The sequence below is a fragment of the Athene noctua genome, chromosome 1 (assembly GCF_965140245.1).
Source record: "Athene noctua chromosome 1, bAthNoc1.hap1.1, whole genome shotgun sequence".
Taxonomy (NCBI): Eukaryota; Metazoa; Chordata; class Aves; order Strigiformes; family Strigidae; genus Athene; species Athene noctua.
In genome coordinates this window covers 255,412,736-255,431,348 of record NC_134037.1, presented here as the reverse complement: position 1 = coordinate 255,431,348, position 18,613 = coordinate 255,412,736, and the positions used below count along the sequence as shown (strand labels likewise).

General features: G+C 40.0%; 1 protein-coding gene across 2 annotated transcripts in view; it reads right to left on the bottom strand.

The window, feature by feature from the left end:
* Window positions 1–18,102, bottom strand: part of NOX4 (NADPH oxidase 4) — a 108,006-nt gene extending 89,904 nt beyond the window's left edge. For both annotated transcript variants that reach the window (XM_074932587.1, XM_074932594.1), the window contains exons 1-6: window positions 18,004–18,102; window positions 17,205–17,300; window positions 5,444–5,554; window positions 4,389–4,473; window positions 3,650–3,747; window positions 1,716–1,743 (exon numbers count right to left, since the gene is read on the bottom strand). In XM_074932587.1, the coding sequence (XP_074788688.1) occupies window positions 1,716–1,743; window positions 3,650–3,747; window positions 4,389–4,473; window positions 5,444–5,554; window positions 17,205–17,300; window positions 18,004–18,060 (475 nt within the window). In that variant the 5' untranslated portion in view covers window positions 18,061–18,102. The remainder of the gene's footprint in view (window positions 1–1,715; window positions 1,744–3,649; window positions 3,748–4,388; window positions 4,474–5,443; window positions 5,555–17,204; window positions 17,301–18,003) is intronic.
* Between the last annotated feature and the right edge of the window lie 511 nt (window positions 18,103–18,613).

Here is an 18,613-nt window from a genome sequence, read left to right as displayed (position 1 = left end):
AAAAAAATGTGCATTTTTTTTCATTGCCTCTTTCTTTTTTAATCTAATTTGATATGCAGTGTGCAATCAATCTCCTCTCTGACACAAATACTTCCACTACAGTTGCAGTACAGGACTTGATCCAGCTTCCACATTGCCACTCAAGCCACAGGTCACCTTTTACATCCAGTTCTTCAATTCTCCATCAAACCGCAAACATTAAATCACTCACAGCCTTGCCCCAATTCATCGGTGGACTTTCAGTGTTTCCTCTCCTTCCTATCTCTCTTTTTCTCCACTAACTATAATCTTGGAATACTTGCTCCTTCCAGAGCTAGCCTCACACCGTTAAGCAAAGTAGTTCTTTCCTGGACTGATCTGAAAAGCCATCACACTGTAAATCCTTTCAACTCCTTATTCCTTCTCTTCACTGTATTAAAAAAAAAATAAAAAAAAAATCAGCCAATAAATCTAATTCTGAACTGCTTCAGAAGAGACAATTTTTTTGTATATTTATACAGCTCCCAGTGCAGCAAAATCTTGGTCCCTGTCTGGACACTTTCACAGCACAAATAATAAATGTTAATTACCAGTTGTTAGGATGGAGTGTGATCTAAATTTTAAATTTAAGTTGACTTCTTGCAATAATGTGCTCAAACTTTGAAAACGCAGTATCTTCCTGGCTGTCAGAAGGTAAAAGGAGTTCCACTGTGCAGGTCCTCAGCTCAGATAGAGAGGTCTCAAGGTGTCCCCAGAGCTGTGACAATATTTGATGGGGCCTGTATTCTCATTCTTCACCCCAAGTCCTTCTCCTTTATCTAAGATATTTAACAGTAGCTGCTTTTTCAGATTCTCCTTCCCCATCTTTAACTCCCTCCTCTAGATACTTTCTTTCAAAGCCTCCACCACTGATTCACTAACCACACCAGTTACCCAAAGTATTTCCAGTTAGCAGTTAACTTGTACCTCAATTTCTCTCATTTCATGTTCTCACTTCCTCCACTCTCAGCTGACCTAAACCTTGCTTAGGTTTTTTGGAAAGCCCTTTCCCACAGGCTGCCAATTCTAATAAATGTATTGGAACTGACAGGTCCAAAACCCCATTTATTGCTGTCCAGACTTTGGACCTCGCCCTAAAAGGTACCAAATTGGGATGTTTGCTCTTGACCTAAATAAGAGTGAAAGAGAGATGACCTCAGAAAGGACCTTTATCTGCCTGTGAAGCATGACAGTTCAGGCTTGTGCCTACTCCTCCATACACAAATGTTGCTCCCTTCTAAATTCCTGCACAAAAATGTCTTTGCTTATTTATTCTTTATGAGTGCTGAAGCCTGATTCCTGTGTAACATTTCTGAAGGCTCTGAAGTCAAACCAACCCTTAAATAAACCAGCTGAAGCAAGAAGAACGCTTTTGTTGTGTTTCTTTTTCTAGAAATTGGATCATTTAGGAATTGGGGTTTAATATTATGCAGAATCTCTGTTTGAAACTGATGATTTTCCACTGACTCATCTGTACAACAGCTTTGAAGATGCTGCTCATCCTACTACAGGGCTTATGTAACTCCTCCCTCCTGATATTGGATAAGCAAACCCAGGTTATATTAACACAAATAACACATCTCAACCTAGCTGAGATACAACAAATGAAGCACGTGAACACAGGATAAAAATGTTTTGTCTGGAAAGTAATGATGAGAAGCTGCAAACTTTCTCGTTCAGTTTTGCAACAGACTTACCAGTAGCAAAAAGCAGTTTCCTTGGGTCCTGAAAAAGACAGGCAAAAAAAAAAAAAAAAAAAATCAACATACAAATTTTTATATCTTTATGAATAAGGTCATAATAATAATAATAAGTAGCTCATAAAGCTCACACACTTGAAGGCATAAACAATCCCTAAATCTGGATGTAGGAATGGATTTGATATTTGGTAACAGTTTACACTGACAGCAATTCAACATAAACTCAACCTTCAGCCTCTGCATTCCCTCAATGAAGACAATTCTGATCTGTTATGAAAAACTGAGATCCAGATAATGCTATTTTTTGAAAGCTTTTTACTCAGTTACCTCATACCTTTGGGAGGACAGAAGGCAGCAGAAGATATAGAAATTTTGAATTTAAATGAAAGACAAGCAGTGAGCATTTTACTGCCAGTTACATCACCAAGAGATTTGCAGTGGACTCTGGTGAAGCACTGCAAGACTGAACACAAAGGAGTTCACAATACAAGCCCAGATGTTCCTGTTGCCTTTACCACATGGAAAAGGAAAAGGAGATATGTCAACCTCACAGGAAACTGCCTCACTTCCCCCGAGCCCTACATCTCATGAGGTTTTGTCTTCACTGCAGAGAAAAAAACCTCTTTTTTTCAAACTTGAAGTACAATGCAGTGAGGGCAAGTAAGCAGTTTTCATACAGGCCAGGGAAAAAAAAGCATCTCTCTCCCTGACCTTGTTTAAGAGCTACTAGAGTAGCTAAAATCCACGAGGTTTTGGTCCTAGAGTTACTAAAAACTTATTATTATCTCCATCTTCTATTGCAAAATTCCTAAGGCTGCTTAGTACAGGATGCCATGCACACGCTGGCACATTCTTGCCTAAGGCAAGCTCCTGCTAATGTTCCTGATGAGGCTGTCTATTAGACCACTCCTAACACATGCAGACACTTGAGTTCAATCCAGAACCTCAGCACAATAGTTGGTGTTGGCATGTCTGTCTGCCACAGAATAGCTCTGTGATTAGATCATTTACCCAGGGAGTGGAAGACCTTGGTTGTTGGTCCTTATGAGCCTGGGCTGAGTCAAGCTCCCTTTTCCAGGAAAGGATGCAGCTGGGATAGGGTCATTCTAAATCTTTCCTAGTGAAGCTGGTAGAAGAGAAATGCAGACTTAAGACTAGAATGAATATAAACAAGAGAGAACTTGATTGTAGCCCAAAGAAGAAAGAGTCTTGGACTCTGGTCTCACTTCTAAAATCTGCAGTCATCTCTCCAGCGCCAATTGCACAAGCAAGCACCTGGAGGAGGGGATAGGACTGTGGTATGCCTTCAAGAGATCGACACCACAAGTCAGAGAAGTCATGCAAAGTATTATGCAAGTAGAAATCAGCTTCCAGCACAGTTCATGCAGATAACTAATTCTACTCTTAGCTTATATATCACATTTCCTGCTGCAGTTTAAAAATGCAAAATCAATCTCAAATCCCCAGTATATGTCACATATCACTATACAACAAATACTGCAAATGCAGAAAGTATTTTTCCAAAACAGCAGCAGAAGCGTCTCAATCAGGCCCACCCAAGGAACAAAGAGAATCAGAATAGAACAGACTAGACTATTTCAGTTGGACCTACAACAATCATCTAGCCCAACTGCCTGACCAAGTCAGGGATGACCAAAAGTTAAAGCACGTTGTAGAGAAGCAGAACAGGGTGCAAGGTGAAAGGATGTGATGACAGCATTTTCCCCCTAACAGTCCGATAGATCTGAATCCTGCTGGCTTAACCAAAGTGCTTAATACCTGCTTTGTCCAGAGAAAGAAATAAAATCCACAGCGATCCACAATGGTGAGTTTTCAATGCACAGAATCAGCAGCACCGGATAGATCACAAGACGGATCACACAATGGAACTGGATATACAAATATTCATATATTTAGGACAGCTAGCTCACCTCACCGCGATAGTTCGCTGCATTTAGTGACAGAAAGTCTTCATTGTAGTTCTCAGAGAAGTTAAGAGCGTTCACCAGATGAGCAGCAACATGCAAGACTGAAAAAAACAGAGTAAAGCTGAGATCCATAAACAAGAGGTAGATGTTCCCCTGGAGTAAAGAGAAGTAGCTACCCAGATGCCAGGCCATAATCACATCACCTGCGTGAGATGCATCAGGGACTAAGGAATTATTTTTCTAAAGTAAATCAGGTTATAGATATTCCTGGCAGAAAGCTGTATGTATTTTAAGATTTTTTTTAACACTACAGCAATCGTTTCTGTACTGCAATCCTTCAGCTGGAGGACAACATTCAAAGGTGTCCACTAAAGAATGTTTCTTCTTCAGTGAAACGGGTATTTGCCTCCACTGCTCCTTCAGATAAGCCTGTAGCACTCTGCTTCTTCATTCAAATTCCTCAGGTGACTGTCGAGTCACTTATAATGGCAAATTTTGACCTGATCTCATATACCTGTCCTTTTAGAAACTGGAATTCTAAGGAAAAGCTCAGCATTAGAATGCAAGCCCATGTGTTTAAAGGAAAAATAAACCAAAACCCACACACATCTGAGAAAGTATTCACGACTTAAGGGAAGAACAGAGCAAGACTACCCCCAAATGTAGCGTACAAGAAAAACCACAAAATACTGCTTTAATGTGTTTCCCACACAAGCTGCTGCTCAGCACAGTAAGATCTTACCTGAAAAGATGCATATTGTAACACCACACGTCACATGGAAAGTTTTACTTTTATCTAGCAGCCTTCTGGTTTTCCTTCTGGCAACCTAATAAGAGAAGAATTCAAGCAATCTCTCTTCTAAAACAAAGATAAAAAAATACTAACAGCAACTGAGGTCATTTAACAGCAACTTCAGCCTTTACTAGGTTTAACACTCTTGCAAGCACAGTACCTAAATTTAAAAACTACAGGATTATGTCAATGAGCCAATTTTGAGATCTTAATGAAGAAATTACAGTTGGATCACAGATGTCAAGAGCACATAAATTAATGTCCCTTCTGGCCTTAAAATATAGGACTAATCGTTTCAGGTGTCACCATCTCTTTAGTGAGCAGGATCAGAGGGAAAGGTATATTCGCATCCATAGGCATCAAATCTTTTAGATACTGTCACATGATGAAGAGAACTCATAGGTTCAGTTTGCGACCATCTTATCTAGAAAACACAGATCTTCCTCAAGAGCATTCCTTATATCTGTAAAAGCAACTCACAAACAAGCTAAACCACTGTTTACTGAACACTGGTACAGAAAACAAAGCCTTTTAGCTTTGCCAGAACTCTTTTCATTCTCCCGTGATACCAAATATATCAGGTTGGGGATTTTTATTTGAAGTTCTATCACTGCCAGTAGGACAATTCTGGTCATGCAGAGATGAAGTTTTTTGCTCTGTTGAATTCTACCAGGAAGCAGTAGAGAGGACACAGATGTCTTTTATATTACAGTTGGGAAAGAAAGAGGAGACTTTGTCTGATTATAGTTCCACAGCAACTCCCCATCCTTCAAAAATGCATTGAAGAAACCTTCCTCACAACAAGTCCAGTCAAACCAGACAATGCCAGCCAAGGCATTGTCTTCAAAGGAGTCATGAATCCAGGCTGAATGTCTGACACTTGCACCATGCAGGCAAATATTGTATAATTAACAGGGATATAACAGATTCCTTCCTATTATTTTTAGACTAAACAGAGACCAGGGCCGCCTTCTTAACTGCTGCATTCTGGGGACAGTACTTACCTTCTGAGATCCTCGCAGGAAGGCCAAGAGAACCCGGCACATTGGTAGAAGGACCAAGCAGCAGTTGAGATTGAGGACAGACGCTGAAGCTCTGCTAACACACAATCCTAGCTGAACAAATATAGGAAGAGTTAGATTACAGGGAGAAAAGACACTCTAATGGATCAGATGTCAATATATCGCCTCTTTTTCTTTGCCACAAAACCAAACCATGCTCTCTTGATTCATGAGAATAGTGGAGTTTCATGATGCTTTACATGTACTGGCAAAACCTGTGTGCACACAGCATGCTATCTTGTTCTCCAAGGGAAACAGCTCTCACCTTTGCATCAAAAAAATCAATTAATTTTGTCAGCAATAATGTCAACAAAAGACAACTTTCTATTGAAAGAACCAATATCCTCATCAGTGCTCAAAGCCACATGCAACACAACATATCTGAGACAACTATAAGCATCCACCAAGAAATTACCTGAAAGCTTCAAACAGACACAATTAAGACAAAGAGATGTGAAGACACTAGACAGCCACTTAAGTAAAGTGTAATCTTCTTCTGGTAAATAAGCCAGAAAAAGATGTAAAAAAAAAAAAAAAAAAAAAAAAGATTCAATTAAACTGAAATTATAATACTCATTTAAGGACTGTTACAGAATTGCCACGGAACTGCTCATCCATTCACACTATGCAATGCCCTATTTGGACCTAAAGAAAGTAGGTTTTCTTTTAGGTTTTTCTTCATTTTAACTACTCAATAGCTGGAAACTGTAATGAAATCTAATTTCACTAATGCTTCAACTGGTATATTTGGAACTTACATAATTAGAATAAAACCACTTGTCAAATAAATGAACAAAGCACACATTAATGTCATAACCCCGTATTTTTTAATCTTATTATATTCTCTCATTCATTTATGATTTTTAAAAAACTTAGCAAAATGCCATTGTTCTCCTAGTTACTAGGTTGAATTATCATTTTACTAGCTTATATAAAAGCTGCTTTTAGACTGTCAACAGATTTCTGGAATGATATTTCTTATAATGTTCTCTAAACCCCAAGTTTTTCAACTCCTGAAGAAATTAATAAAAAATATTGTAAGATAAATACCGCAGCGATATGTGAATGATTTGAACAATTACAAATTATCTAATAAAAATTACTAAAGATTTCCTACTTTTTCAAAATGAGGCTTTATGGCAAAAAAACCCATTATTTCTCAGTCAAAAAAAAATTTCATCAGAGAAACATTTATTCATATCCTTCTTATCAAGAAGAAGAAATAAAATTGGAGAAACAAAGAGGTTTTATTTATTTGGAAATATTTTTTTTACAAAAATTATTAGAAAAGCCTTGCAACTTCAAAATTTGTAATTACTATTAGCTGTTTTTTTATAGACTTATCTACATGTCACAGAAAGGGATGAATATATAAACTAGTAAAAATAGAGTAAACAAAATAGCTGAACCTCAGCACATCTGCCGAGTTCACAAGTATGACAGCATGACAGGAGCTTCTCAGTACCATAAACATCAAAACTGCCTGCTATCACAGTTAGTAATACCCATGGGCCCCATCTTCTCTGCAGTAAATCTGGGCACAAAACCAGTAGGCAAACGGAAGATAAAGATGTTCAATCTGCCTGAAGCATCAAGCTCTCAACCTAGATCCTGTTTTTTTCCTGGCTACTTTATATCACTTAGTGAGAGTCGAGTGCTAGGGACCTCCTCACCAGACATTACCAGCTTCCACGGAACACAGCCGTCATAAGGACACCTCCTCTCAAAAGTTGGCCATAAGAAGTAGGAGCAATTAGCCCACAAGATGTGCTCTACCTTCTTCTCTGCCACATTAACTGTGGGATCCCTGGCAAACACCCCGGGAGCAGATCTCACAACAGTTACACTGAGAGGGATGCTTACAACAGAGGCATCTCTAACCTACTGAATTACAGAAAATAAGACTAAAACGAACCACATCACTTAGTTCCTTCACACTCTCCAGACCTCCCCCACTATTTCTTCCAATAGTTAGTCCTTTTTTTTTTCTTACATAAAACCTCCCTTGATGCTGTTTCATGTTACTTCACACTCTGTTCAAACGCACAATGAAAGATTAATCTTGTTACTTTTTCCTCACAAGTCATGTTCTTTAGACTTTAAATCATCCTCTACTCCCTGCTCCAGACTCTCCCAACTGGTCCAGAGCAACGACTGCAACTCAGCACCAGCTAAAATGGCCACAGCCTCAGCACCTGAACTGAGACTTTACTGAATGCTGATGTCACTTACAACTTCAAAGTAAGATAAAAATAAATGTGAACAACAATAAATATTTCTCTGTCCTTGCCCGCAGTAGCTTAAAGTGACTTTAAAATATTGTAAATATTTTTGGACTATCGGATAAAACCCTTGAAATGATTGGACTTAATAGCAAGTAAATTGTCTCTATAATGCACTATTTGCATATACAAGATTGTCTCTGTTTTCATTAATTACTATTTCTCTAAAGGGAAGCTAAAAATGAGCTATACACTTCATAAAAGCAATAACTTTAAAAACATGATCATAAAACACATAGAAGCATTTTTATTAGAGCTTGCTGATGTGCTACAGTATTTCAGTGATTAAGTGAGCATGATTTGAAAAACCCAACAATTATGTAGAACTGTTATGCAAAACAGAAGTAAACTGAACCGCTTCTGTAGCTCCCAAAAGCTGAAATAAGTTATGTTACAATTAATAAGCAATTGGAAAATTGTAATAACTTCTATTATATGACCTATATGATACAGAATTGGTTTCTCCAGAATTTATGTTGTCTTTTGAGTTTAAACATAAACCGGGCATGATACCAATTATACAAGACTTACTTTATCGGGCACAACTATTCTTCTTACAAAACAGTCTAGTTTGGTTTAATCTAGAATAGTTAATTATACACTGTATAGTATGAAATAAATGAAATAATTTCTTGTAAGAAATCAGTAAAATGCCAAACAATTTAATTTGTACAAAAAATATGAATCAGTTATGATGAGTAGAAAATGCTACTCTACTAAGTTTCCTTTGTGTTTTTCTATGCCACTATTTAACAGATAGCAAATATTCATTCATAGTGCAATTACTATGGAAGAATGCCCTTACATTAATTTTAATTCAATGCTATTAACATCTGTACAAAGAAAGGAAAAAAGAGAGTAAGAAAGACTTCTTCAAGTATGTAGCACACTTCTAGGAAAGTGTGATTCAAATATTTTCACCAATGGTTCATTTAAGGTTTTATTCTGAAGAAATGAAGTTGGGCAATGTTTGCTGCAACAAGCCCTTGACCAATTTGAAAACAATGGTAAAGTAATACATTTGGCAATGCTTAGAATCACAATTCGTGCAAGACCCAGAGGAATAACAGAGTACTAAGTTTGCTCTTAACATATATATCCAAAGGCTAAAAATATCCCCATGAAACTAATGCTTTCCAAATGGTTTCCAAGTGGTCTCTTTCTTGACTTCCTTTGCATTGCCTGGGTGTCATAGTAACAAATTAACATAGCCCGTTGTTGGATTTTTAAACAATAGTGGAATAAAAGATGATTTTTGCTCCAAGGCAACTCACTGGTTCTAGAAAGAAATATATATTCTTATTAAGTAGCTAAAAAATGATAGAAATATAATCCTTTTTTCTTCCTAAGATTATCGTTGTCTTAAAGAAAAAAAAAAAAAAAAAAAGGCACATTATTTCATGTTAGTAGCATGTGAAATTTTTGTAGGATCAAAAAGAGAAAAAAACACCCCCAAAATCTTTGCTGGACACTTTCTTTTATCCACCGTTGCCAATATCAAATCCAAGCATTTGACAACCTCCTTCTGTACTCTGCCTATGCAATACCATAGATGCTGTTACCCCATTTCATGGAGAGGCAGAGAGGCATAGAAAAACTACAGGATTAATCAAATTCACAGAGGATATCTGTGGCAGGGATAGGGAACTGGACCGACTATAAACTCAAATCCTAAAATCTAGGCTAGATTTTTTCTCCAGACAAGTATAAAGCAATCACCATATTCTCCTTCTCCAAAGCAGGAGAAAAGGGCTCCAGAAATACAGTGGCTCTCCAGCTATCCCTGTCTGGTGTACAGTCCCACAGAGCTGGGATGGACTCCTTCCTGGCTGTGCTCATCTAACGTGCAAAGTAGGACAGAGAAGCAAAGACTCAGTGCTCGTTGGATGTTCTATGTCTTGCTGCCAGCAAAGTAGGGGAAATGAACTTCTCTGTAGTTAGGCAAATGATTTCAGTATTAGGTTGAAGGCTAAAGTAACTTACTGCATTCCACAGAATTCCTCAAAGTTCATCAGTTATAAATACAGGTATTAATGTTACCTGCAACTGCTGTGCACAGAAATCTAACATTCAATACACGGTTGCAAAACATACTGGAGAGCAGAATACAAGAAGACTTCAACAAATATTGTGCTATCTCACCTTTTAAGCCCATCTTGTAGCAAAAATAATGAAAGAATACTGCAAATCCTTCCACACCTCCAAGTGATGTGATTCTCTTTCTCAAGACTTCACTATCTAGAAGTAACAATCCTAACCAGGTCATGGTGCAGCAGAGACACCACATTTGATACTCTCTCTGGAGGCCAGTCTTTGAACTTTTTCAATCTTCTATGGTTCAGGGCAGCTTGAAAGGTTGTAGAAAGACTCATAAACCACATGCTGCTCTGTAGACATAGACCACCTCCCCAATTCAGTACTGAAGCAGCTAAAAAAGTTTATTTTCGTAGGTTGGACAAACTGTGCTATACAGTGTGCCTCCTTTTGACCTGACTTCCTTTTCTTCATAAAGTATTCCTTGTTTTGAGTAACAGAGCACAGATAATCTAAGATGAAGGACAGATATGAATTGTACGCATAGTAATTATTCCCCCTAGGCCTAAAAAATCTGGCTGGAGATCTAGAAAAAAAACAAAACAAAACAAAACAAAAAAAAACAGCTGAAAGAAAGCCGAAAGGAAGGAAAATATAAGGGTAGCAGAAACCTACCAGAATACATGAAAATTTATACAAAAGTTTGACTTGGTTTTGTTCCTGAATATGGAAGGTTTCAAAGCAGAACTCCCTAAATCCCAATCTTATGTACTGCAACCCTTTAAAAATTATTTTAAAGACTAAGTGGTGTAATATTTCTGAAGCATATTTCAAAAGTATATTAAGTATTAAAAAAAAGCAACAAAAACTATAAATTCTCTATGCAAAGAATTTAATACCAGCCCAACTGTCTATGATAATTCAACTTCAGTCTTCTGCTTGCATATATGAAGAAGTTGATACGATATTATAGAAAGGGATAAATAACAGGACTGGACAATGGCAACAACACTTTTAGCTCTTTTATGAGGTATGGGGTATCCTCCCTGCACTAATGAGAGTCAATATTCTCACTGTTCACTTATAACTCACCAAACAGGCATTCCTTGAAGGTCTTCCTTCTCTTTCTGCCTACATATTTAGGTCATGTTCTCATATTATACTCAGTGCCTTTGTGTTAGATGTACTTCTTCTGCTTAAATAAATCATTCAATCTGAAGAAAGCAACAGTCTTAATCTGGAATTCAATATTAGCTTCCAACTTCTATGGTAATCTCCAAAGTGTATTCATATACAAGATCTCAGGCCAAATATTAACTGATTAACAGATTAATAAAGATGAACATCTGTTAGAATCCTGACTTCAGGAAATACAATTTTAAAAAAATACTTTTTTTGGTGTCGTCAAGTTACAGCGGGTTTTTTGTGCCAGGTAGAATGACACGCAACGAGACTGGAAGGGATCTCAAGTTAGCTTCCAAATTTAAGTGTTCCAGACCATCTTTCTTCTCTAGCAACACCACAAAGTATGACAGTATTTTACGCATTAATTAGCAACAAGAACTTGCATGGTTGATCCTGCAAGATACAGAATGATCTGAACTCCACAAATTCAATCATGGATCAAGGGATAAAGAGTACCCAAGTGCCCCCAAGAGATTCACAGCATGCTGCAACTCATGACCAGAGCAGGAAGTTGCTTATTGTCGTATCTGAGTCAGTCACACAGAAGAGATGCAATGTCTGTGACTAAGGGCTTCCTTCATGTTGAATTATTTCCCCTTATCACAACACGGTAGGAAATATGGTCTGTAAAATTGGTCTTCTGGAGTGTAATGCAGCTATTTTAAGACCTGCCATTGTTGGACTACCATGGGAACCCTGCAGTAATACACAATATAATGAATAATCTGCCAAAGAGACTTTTTGGACATAATTCAGTTCTCTTCTATATAGAATATCATGCCATAATCATCTTAGTCTTGTTGTCATCATTGCTCCTCGTTCTATTTTTAACATGTCTACATGATACTTTAGTAAAAATGTCAGTTAATCATTTGAGATGTGTCTCTACTAATTGAACCTCCGCTATTGACATCTTCACAAGAAGTTCTGCAAAGGTGGAACTTCTCCCATAAAATTTAATAATATAGATGTCCTTCATAGGATTACTGCCATCTGAGTTAAAAAAAAAAAAAAACCAAAAAACAAACAAAAACCAACAAAAACCACGCCAAAAAAACAACAAACAAACAAGAACTACATGGTGCAAACCCCAAGTTTTTCATTGTCTCATAACTGAGAATAATCTCAGCAATGATGCTGAACTGTGGGCTGTCCAGGAAGGACACAGGGTGTTTGAGCACACAAAAAATCTAGAATGAGGCAAATAGAATGTAAGAAGAGACTAACTTGCAAATTCAAGGAGACTATCAAAATAAAGTCTCTTGGATTAACCCCTCAGTCTTCATTAGGGAATCCTGCATATATACATCTTCCATAACAACATAAATTATTATTAGGCATTTTTGCTACATGTAATACTCTAATAACCTGGTTACAAGATAATTAAATAGCAAACCCTCACTGCATTAAGGAAAATAAAGGATGAAGATGCACAACTCCCTCCAATGCTTAGATGTGTTGGGGAAGTGGTTGCATAAAGATCAATGAAAGCAGAATTTGGCCTCAAATTAGTAAAATCTCTATCATTACAAAAAAAATAGCCAGGAGAAGCATAAAGTTACTGGAACATCTGGAACATATTCCAAACACTGAATAAAGATGGCATAAATGTGATGAACAGAACTGTACAGTAAGAAGATAGCAACTGTATAGATAGGGAAGTGAGGCAGCATTTTTCCTTTTCAGTTCCATTTTCAGTTATTCAATCTTTTTCCAAGCAGATCCTTCTGAGAATGTATTTTCTTCACTGTGGTCTGAAATCCAGAAGCTTACCTCTTGCATTAACATCCATTTGACTACATTAGAGTTATTTAAGCAGGGATTAGAGAGGGAATAGGGAAAGAGAGACCTTTTATGCCGTAACATAATGAGCCCAATGCTCTTCCTGTTCATGGGGAACTCAAGCAACAAGAAACAGGTATTTCATTTAATGCGGTTAAAAGCAAGATTTGAGTTCTATAATAAGGCCAGTACTGAATTTAGGACTGAATTTGTTGGTCAGTTTGAGAGACTGAAATGTCCAATGACTGCCTCAAAGCCTGCTCGTGTCTGTGCAAACCTCCCAGAGAAGCTGCTGCAGCCTGTGACTGGTCTGGGGGTGTCGCCCGGAGAAGCGGGAGTGGATTGAAGGATGCACCCCCCCGCTGCCTTGCGGTTGCAGTGTCCGGACTCTTTAGACAAGCCTCAAAGGGGCAGAGCTGGGCTGGGCTGGGCCCATCCTGGAGCCGTTTGTGGCCCCACGGTGTGGGCCAGACCCCATGCCTGCATTGCCAATGAACTGACAAGAGGCAAACGGCCCTGCCCTGAAGCCAGATGCAACAAAACCTGTTGGACCAGAGAAAAAAACCCCTAAAGGCGAGCACATATGCTGATGAGCGGATATGATGAACTTAAAAAGGGAGCAGAAAATCTTGCTCAGGGTGCATCCACCATCGAAGCCAGACCCGCGTGCACCCACCGCCAAAGAACTGAAGGCTGAGGACCAACAAGACGCCACTGGATCCATGGTGGTGACTATTCTTGCAGCTCTATCCCACATCCTTGCTTTATTTCTGCCTTTTCCTTCCATTCTGTCCTATTGCTACCCCTCTTCACTTTCTAAATAATAAAAACCTGTTTTGGGTATACAGCATTTGACCTCGTTTGTGTCTTAATCTCACTCTTGGGATCGTATCAAAACCTCCCCCAACATTGGATCAGGACAGTCAGTCACAAGCAAACTTGGAAAAAAATACAGACAAGATGATCTGAAGAGAGAGATCTTGACATCTGCAAAGAAATTAATCATATGAACAACTTCTCTGACTGAGCAGACACAACACCTCCAACAACGAAGATTTTGGAGTCACGTCAAGTAATTTATGACTCTTCCTTTCTGTAATTCATGCCTACTACATTTTGTAGTATTTATCATGAACATGAAGATAAAAATATTCTTTTCCTCTGGGCCACACTCTTTTATAAGAAATTAATTCCTGTTGAGTGCTTCCCAGGCTTCTCTTCAAGTAATGCAAGGCCACAAGTTCACATTTATTAAATTTTGAAAAATTGAGATTCTTTATCTGAATCATATTCCTGAATCAGTTGCAATGAATGCATTCATGCAGTTAGACTATGATCCACAGTGTTACAATCAATTAAATATCTAAAGGGATGGTTCATCCCTTTGGGCAAAAGTAATGGGAAGGGGATTACACTAGGTTCTGGTTGAATTTACACTGCAAGAATCACACAGTCACAGAATTATTTTGGTTGGAAGGGATCTGAGGATGTCTCTATTTCAAACTCCTGCTCTAAGGAGGTTCAAATTCAAACTCAGACTAGGTTTGTTCAGGGTTTTGCCCAATCAGTTTTTGAAACCTTCAGGGAATGCAGGTGAAGCATTCATGGTGTCATTTATGGGACTCAAACTGTGCAAAGAAGTGACATTTGACACAATGTAAGTTTACATACTAAATTGTGTAGCATAGAATAAGCTGATTAACCTCCTCATAGCACATCAGAGCCTTTGACTTACTCATTCTCTTTGCACTTCAGGACACCACCATGCTCTTAGAGCCTTTTTAAAGATACAGAATTAAGGATCAGAAAGATTGTCATTGAAAGACTGAGTGGGAGCTAGGTACCTAAATAATTTTTAAATCCTGTGCTAAGTATCTTATTCAAGGTCACAGGAAATGCAATCAGAAAGGAATAAATCTGAGCCTCCTTCTGCAGGAGGCTGAAGGAAAGTGAAACACTTCAGTGACCACTGAAGGAAAGACTAACCTCATTCCTTCTCCTTCCTCACATCAGAAAGAAAAGACATGGCATGAAAATGTGGCAGTTGAATTTATTCAGGATATTCAGTCCAAGATCTTTCATATCACAATATGATTTCCTACAGCAACTCTTCTTGTTTTCCATCCTTACTCGGTAAACAATAAAATTACTAGTGGTAAATCTTTCAGTGCTGCAAGTGTAGAAGTTCTTAAGGTGATTTCAGGCTATTGTAGCATATAAAGAGAGAAAAAAACTCCTCAGCAGACCTGACTGATGAACAAGATAAATTTTTTTTTCAGTCACAAAATGCCATTCCTTTTTGACATTTTTTGTTAATTGGATGGAAAAAGGAATCAATTTTCATGAAAGTATCTGTTAAAAAGTTCATTCTGTTAAGACAAAAAAAATAATCAACTGTTGAATTATAAATGAAGATTTTTCATCTAAATATCAAATATTCAAACATCAAGAAATGGCACACAGAGGCACTACAAGCCACTCACCCTTGTATGGAACAGAGAGGAGACTGGTTATGCAGATAGGCACTGGGCCAGCAGCTACACAACTCAGCACAGAAAAAGAAAAGGAGAAAAATACCCTGTGGAAGGTAACAGCAGCTGTAGTATGGGTATGCTTACTCTGTTTTCTGAAGAGACTAAAATTGGCTTCAGTTTTCATAACGGTTGAAAAATAATCTGCATCATTTATACACATATGAAAAGATACTGAAGAGAAGGGAGAAAGCTAACTTGAGGGTCTAAGGATGATATTTAGACAAACTGTAAAATGTGAATTCTGAGAATGTTTTACAGTCTTTAATATTTCCAAATTTTTTTAATTATGTTTCAGAACTTTGACCAAAAGTGTGTTTTAGACTTTGCCCTTCACTTTCCTCCTCATTTTACAAAGTCTCTAAACTTGTTTGGTATTTTTTCCCACAGTTGCAGACATAGTCAGACAAACTCAAATGCATGGCCTCCTGGTCCTCATCTAACCAAGACAAGGAATCTGGTGCTTGAATACTCTCAGAGGTTCTGAGCACATTACTATTACTTTGTATGGGTCTTTCTTTCTGAAGTATAAGAAAACCAAAAAAAAGACAGAGTTGGTACAGGGCAGATGAGTCTCGTGAATTGAGGGGAACTTCGCTGATTGATACCAGCTGACAATCTGGCCCAACATATTGACCCAAGAACATTTGCTTTATAAACAATCCACTTGCTCTGCCAGGAGCAAACACAGTTTTCACACGGATGCACCAGGCTGCAAAACCATTAAGAGATTATGGTAAAATTAAACACGTTTTCATGCTTTTTCTGTCATCATCACAAAGGATTTAAGTTTTTTCATTCCCTTCTTTTTGCACTATCTTTGCTAAGATTAATTTCTTGAACAGACCCGAGTCAGCCATAAGAAGAAAAAAAAAAAAAAAGAGAAAAGTATATCAGGTCAACTTACTTTCAAGAAAGTTCCCAAAAGCTTATGGAACTGGCCAGCTGTGGCAATGATATCAACCATACAAAAAAATATATTCTGGATCTACCAAAGAGAAAACCTAGAGGCTCCACAGCACTTTAGGATATGCATCATCTGTACTTTAACCCCATGTTAACTTTCCATTGAAATCCATTCCCAACCATGACACGCTGTTACAAGGTATCATGCTATTCCTCCACTTTTTCGTGGATTCTGAAATTCTGAGCAACTCTAGAGCATTTTCCAGAAAGTGGCTAACCCTTAATCTATCTCTTTGGATAGAAGTTGTTTCAAACAACTGCAAATGGCGTAGTTGTGGATAACTTCACAAGACAGACTAGCATCTCATTTCCCCAGATTACCTTTTGGGGTTTTTCTGGTGGTGGTGGATGTCACCCTTATTAAATCAAAACAGTCAAATCTTCATGAGATCATTCAGATTCCAAGAATTTGTTATTAGAAAACAAACTAAAGTTACACAGATTACAATGATTTACACAAAATACAAGGATCTATGAGATGGCAAAGACTGAAAAGAACTAAGATTTATCAAAATAACTCCTTCAGCAAATATATATCACAATAACTGGATTAGAAAGAATTTGCCAGCACGAGCCCAGAAGCTTGGCTAACGTTTTGATGACAAAAAGCTGATCTCCAGTCATCTGTTGAGCATGTTTGCGTTCCTGTGAGCCTGTCTGCAGCTGGGAACACCGGGAGGGAGGAGAGGAAGGGGAAAGATAGCTGTCCCACACTTGACTGGCTCTTTTTCTTCTCAAGACTGGTCACTTTCTACTCTTAAACAACTGTCAACAGCACCCCAGTAATTTCCTACTTGATCTTTCCCCACTTTGAAGCATTAACAGGCATCTTGTGTCATCCTTGATTAGCAAATGCATTCTGCCCCTTTCCCATCTCCCCGCATCCCAGTTTCCAGGGCGAAAAGTAATGTCCGGGTCACTCACCCCTAACATCTGATGCAAATAATAATATTGCAGCCCTTGATAATAGAGCAGGAAGGTTTTCCAGAAGAGCCATACATTGAGGGAGAGCCAGAAAAACTAAAATGAAACAGAAACAAGAGACTGTAAGTGAAAGTTCCATGTCCAGACTTTTCAGTGTTAATTTCATTCATAAAACTCATATGCCCGTAGTTTCATAAACATATATAAATGGAAGAGGAAAACAAACTTCAAGCTTTTAGCATTTAAAAAAAAAATTAAATATTGAAAAAAAAAATAGCCCTCTATGCGAGAAATTTTCACTTTCATTGAACTTCACGCAACTTTACCTTTGTGACTTTAGACTACTGAGAGCTGGCGAAACCCTCCACATAGAGAACGCCGCTGCAAATCTTTGGTCAGATATCGCAGTGAAAGGCACAAAGAATAAAAACTAGCAACAAAGAGCCAAACGCAGGAAGAACTTGACCTCTAAGAAGGTTTCGCCCCCCCTCCCCAACTTCCCCAAAGGGGATCTAACAAAGAGCAAACACGCGCACCCCGTGTGCCGCCGAGTCCCCGCACCCGCGGGTGCCCCTGCCCGCCGCCCCCCGGCGCGGGGCTCACCCCGCACCCCCACCTGCCCCCCGGCACCTCCCGCCCCGTGCGAACCGCGCCGGCCCCGGGCCGCTGGGTGCCCCGCCGAGCCCCCCCGGGCCGGCCCGCAGCACCCCCCGCTGCCGGGCCTGCCCCGCAGGTCCGCCCGGCCGAGGGGACCCCCCTCCCGTGCCCTGCCCAGCCCAGCCCGGGGGCAGCCCCCTACCAGAAAGAGGTGCTTGCCCCCCTCGTTGGCCAGCCAGCTCCTCCAGGACAGAGCCATGGTGCCGGGCGCCTGCGGGGCAGGACCCGGGGGTGGGGGGCGGGGGGGTGGGGGGCGACGGGCGAGCCCTCCTTTTCAGCCGGGCCGGGCCGAGCCGGTCCTCCCCCTCTCCCCACCCCTCACCCCCCGCCCTGGCTTCCGGCCGCCGGGGCGTTGCGCTCCGGCTCCGGCCCCGCCGCTTCAGCCGCCCCCGGCTCGGCCGCGGCGCCCCGGCCCGCTGCGGCCGCCGGGCGCTGCCCCCCCGCCGGCCGGGCGCTGCCGCCCGCGACCCGCCGCGGAGCCGGGCGGAGGCGCCGGGGGGGGCTCGCCGGGGGCCACCCCCGAAGGAGCTGAAGCGAAGGGGGCTCTGGGTCGCCAGCTCCTCCGGCCCGCAGCGGTGTAGCCGTCTCCTCGCATCCCCCCACCTTGAAAAGCGCGTTTCCCCACTGGAGAAACCCGTCCGTGGGGTTCCCCCCCCAACACGCACACACTGCTGAAACGTGATACGAAATGCAGGAGGGAGTGGGGGAGCAGCCGTGCGTGCCAGTGACTGCAATTCGGGGGAAACAAAGAC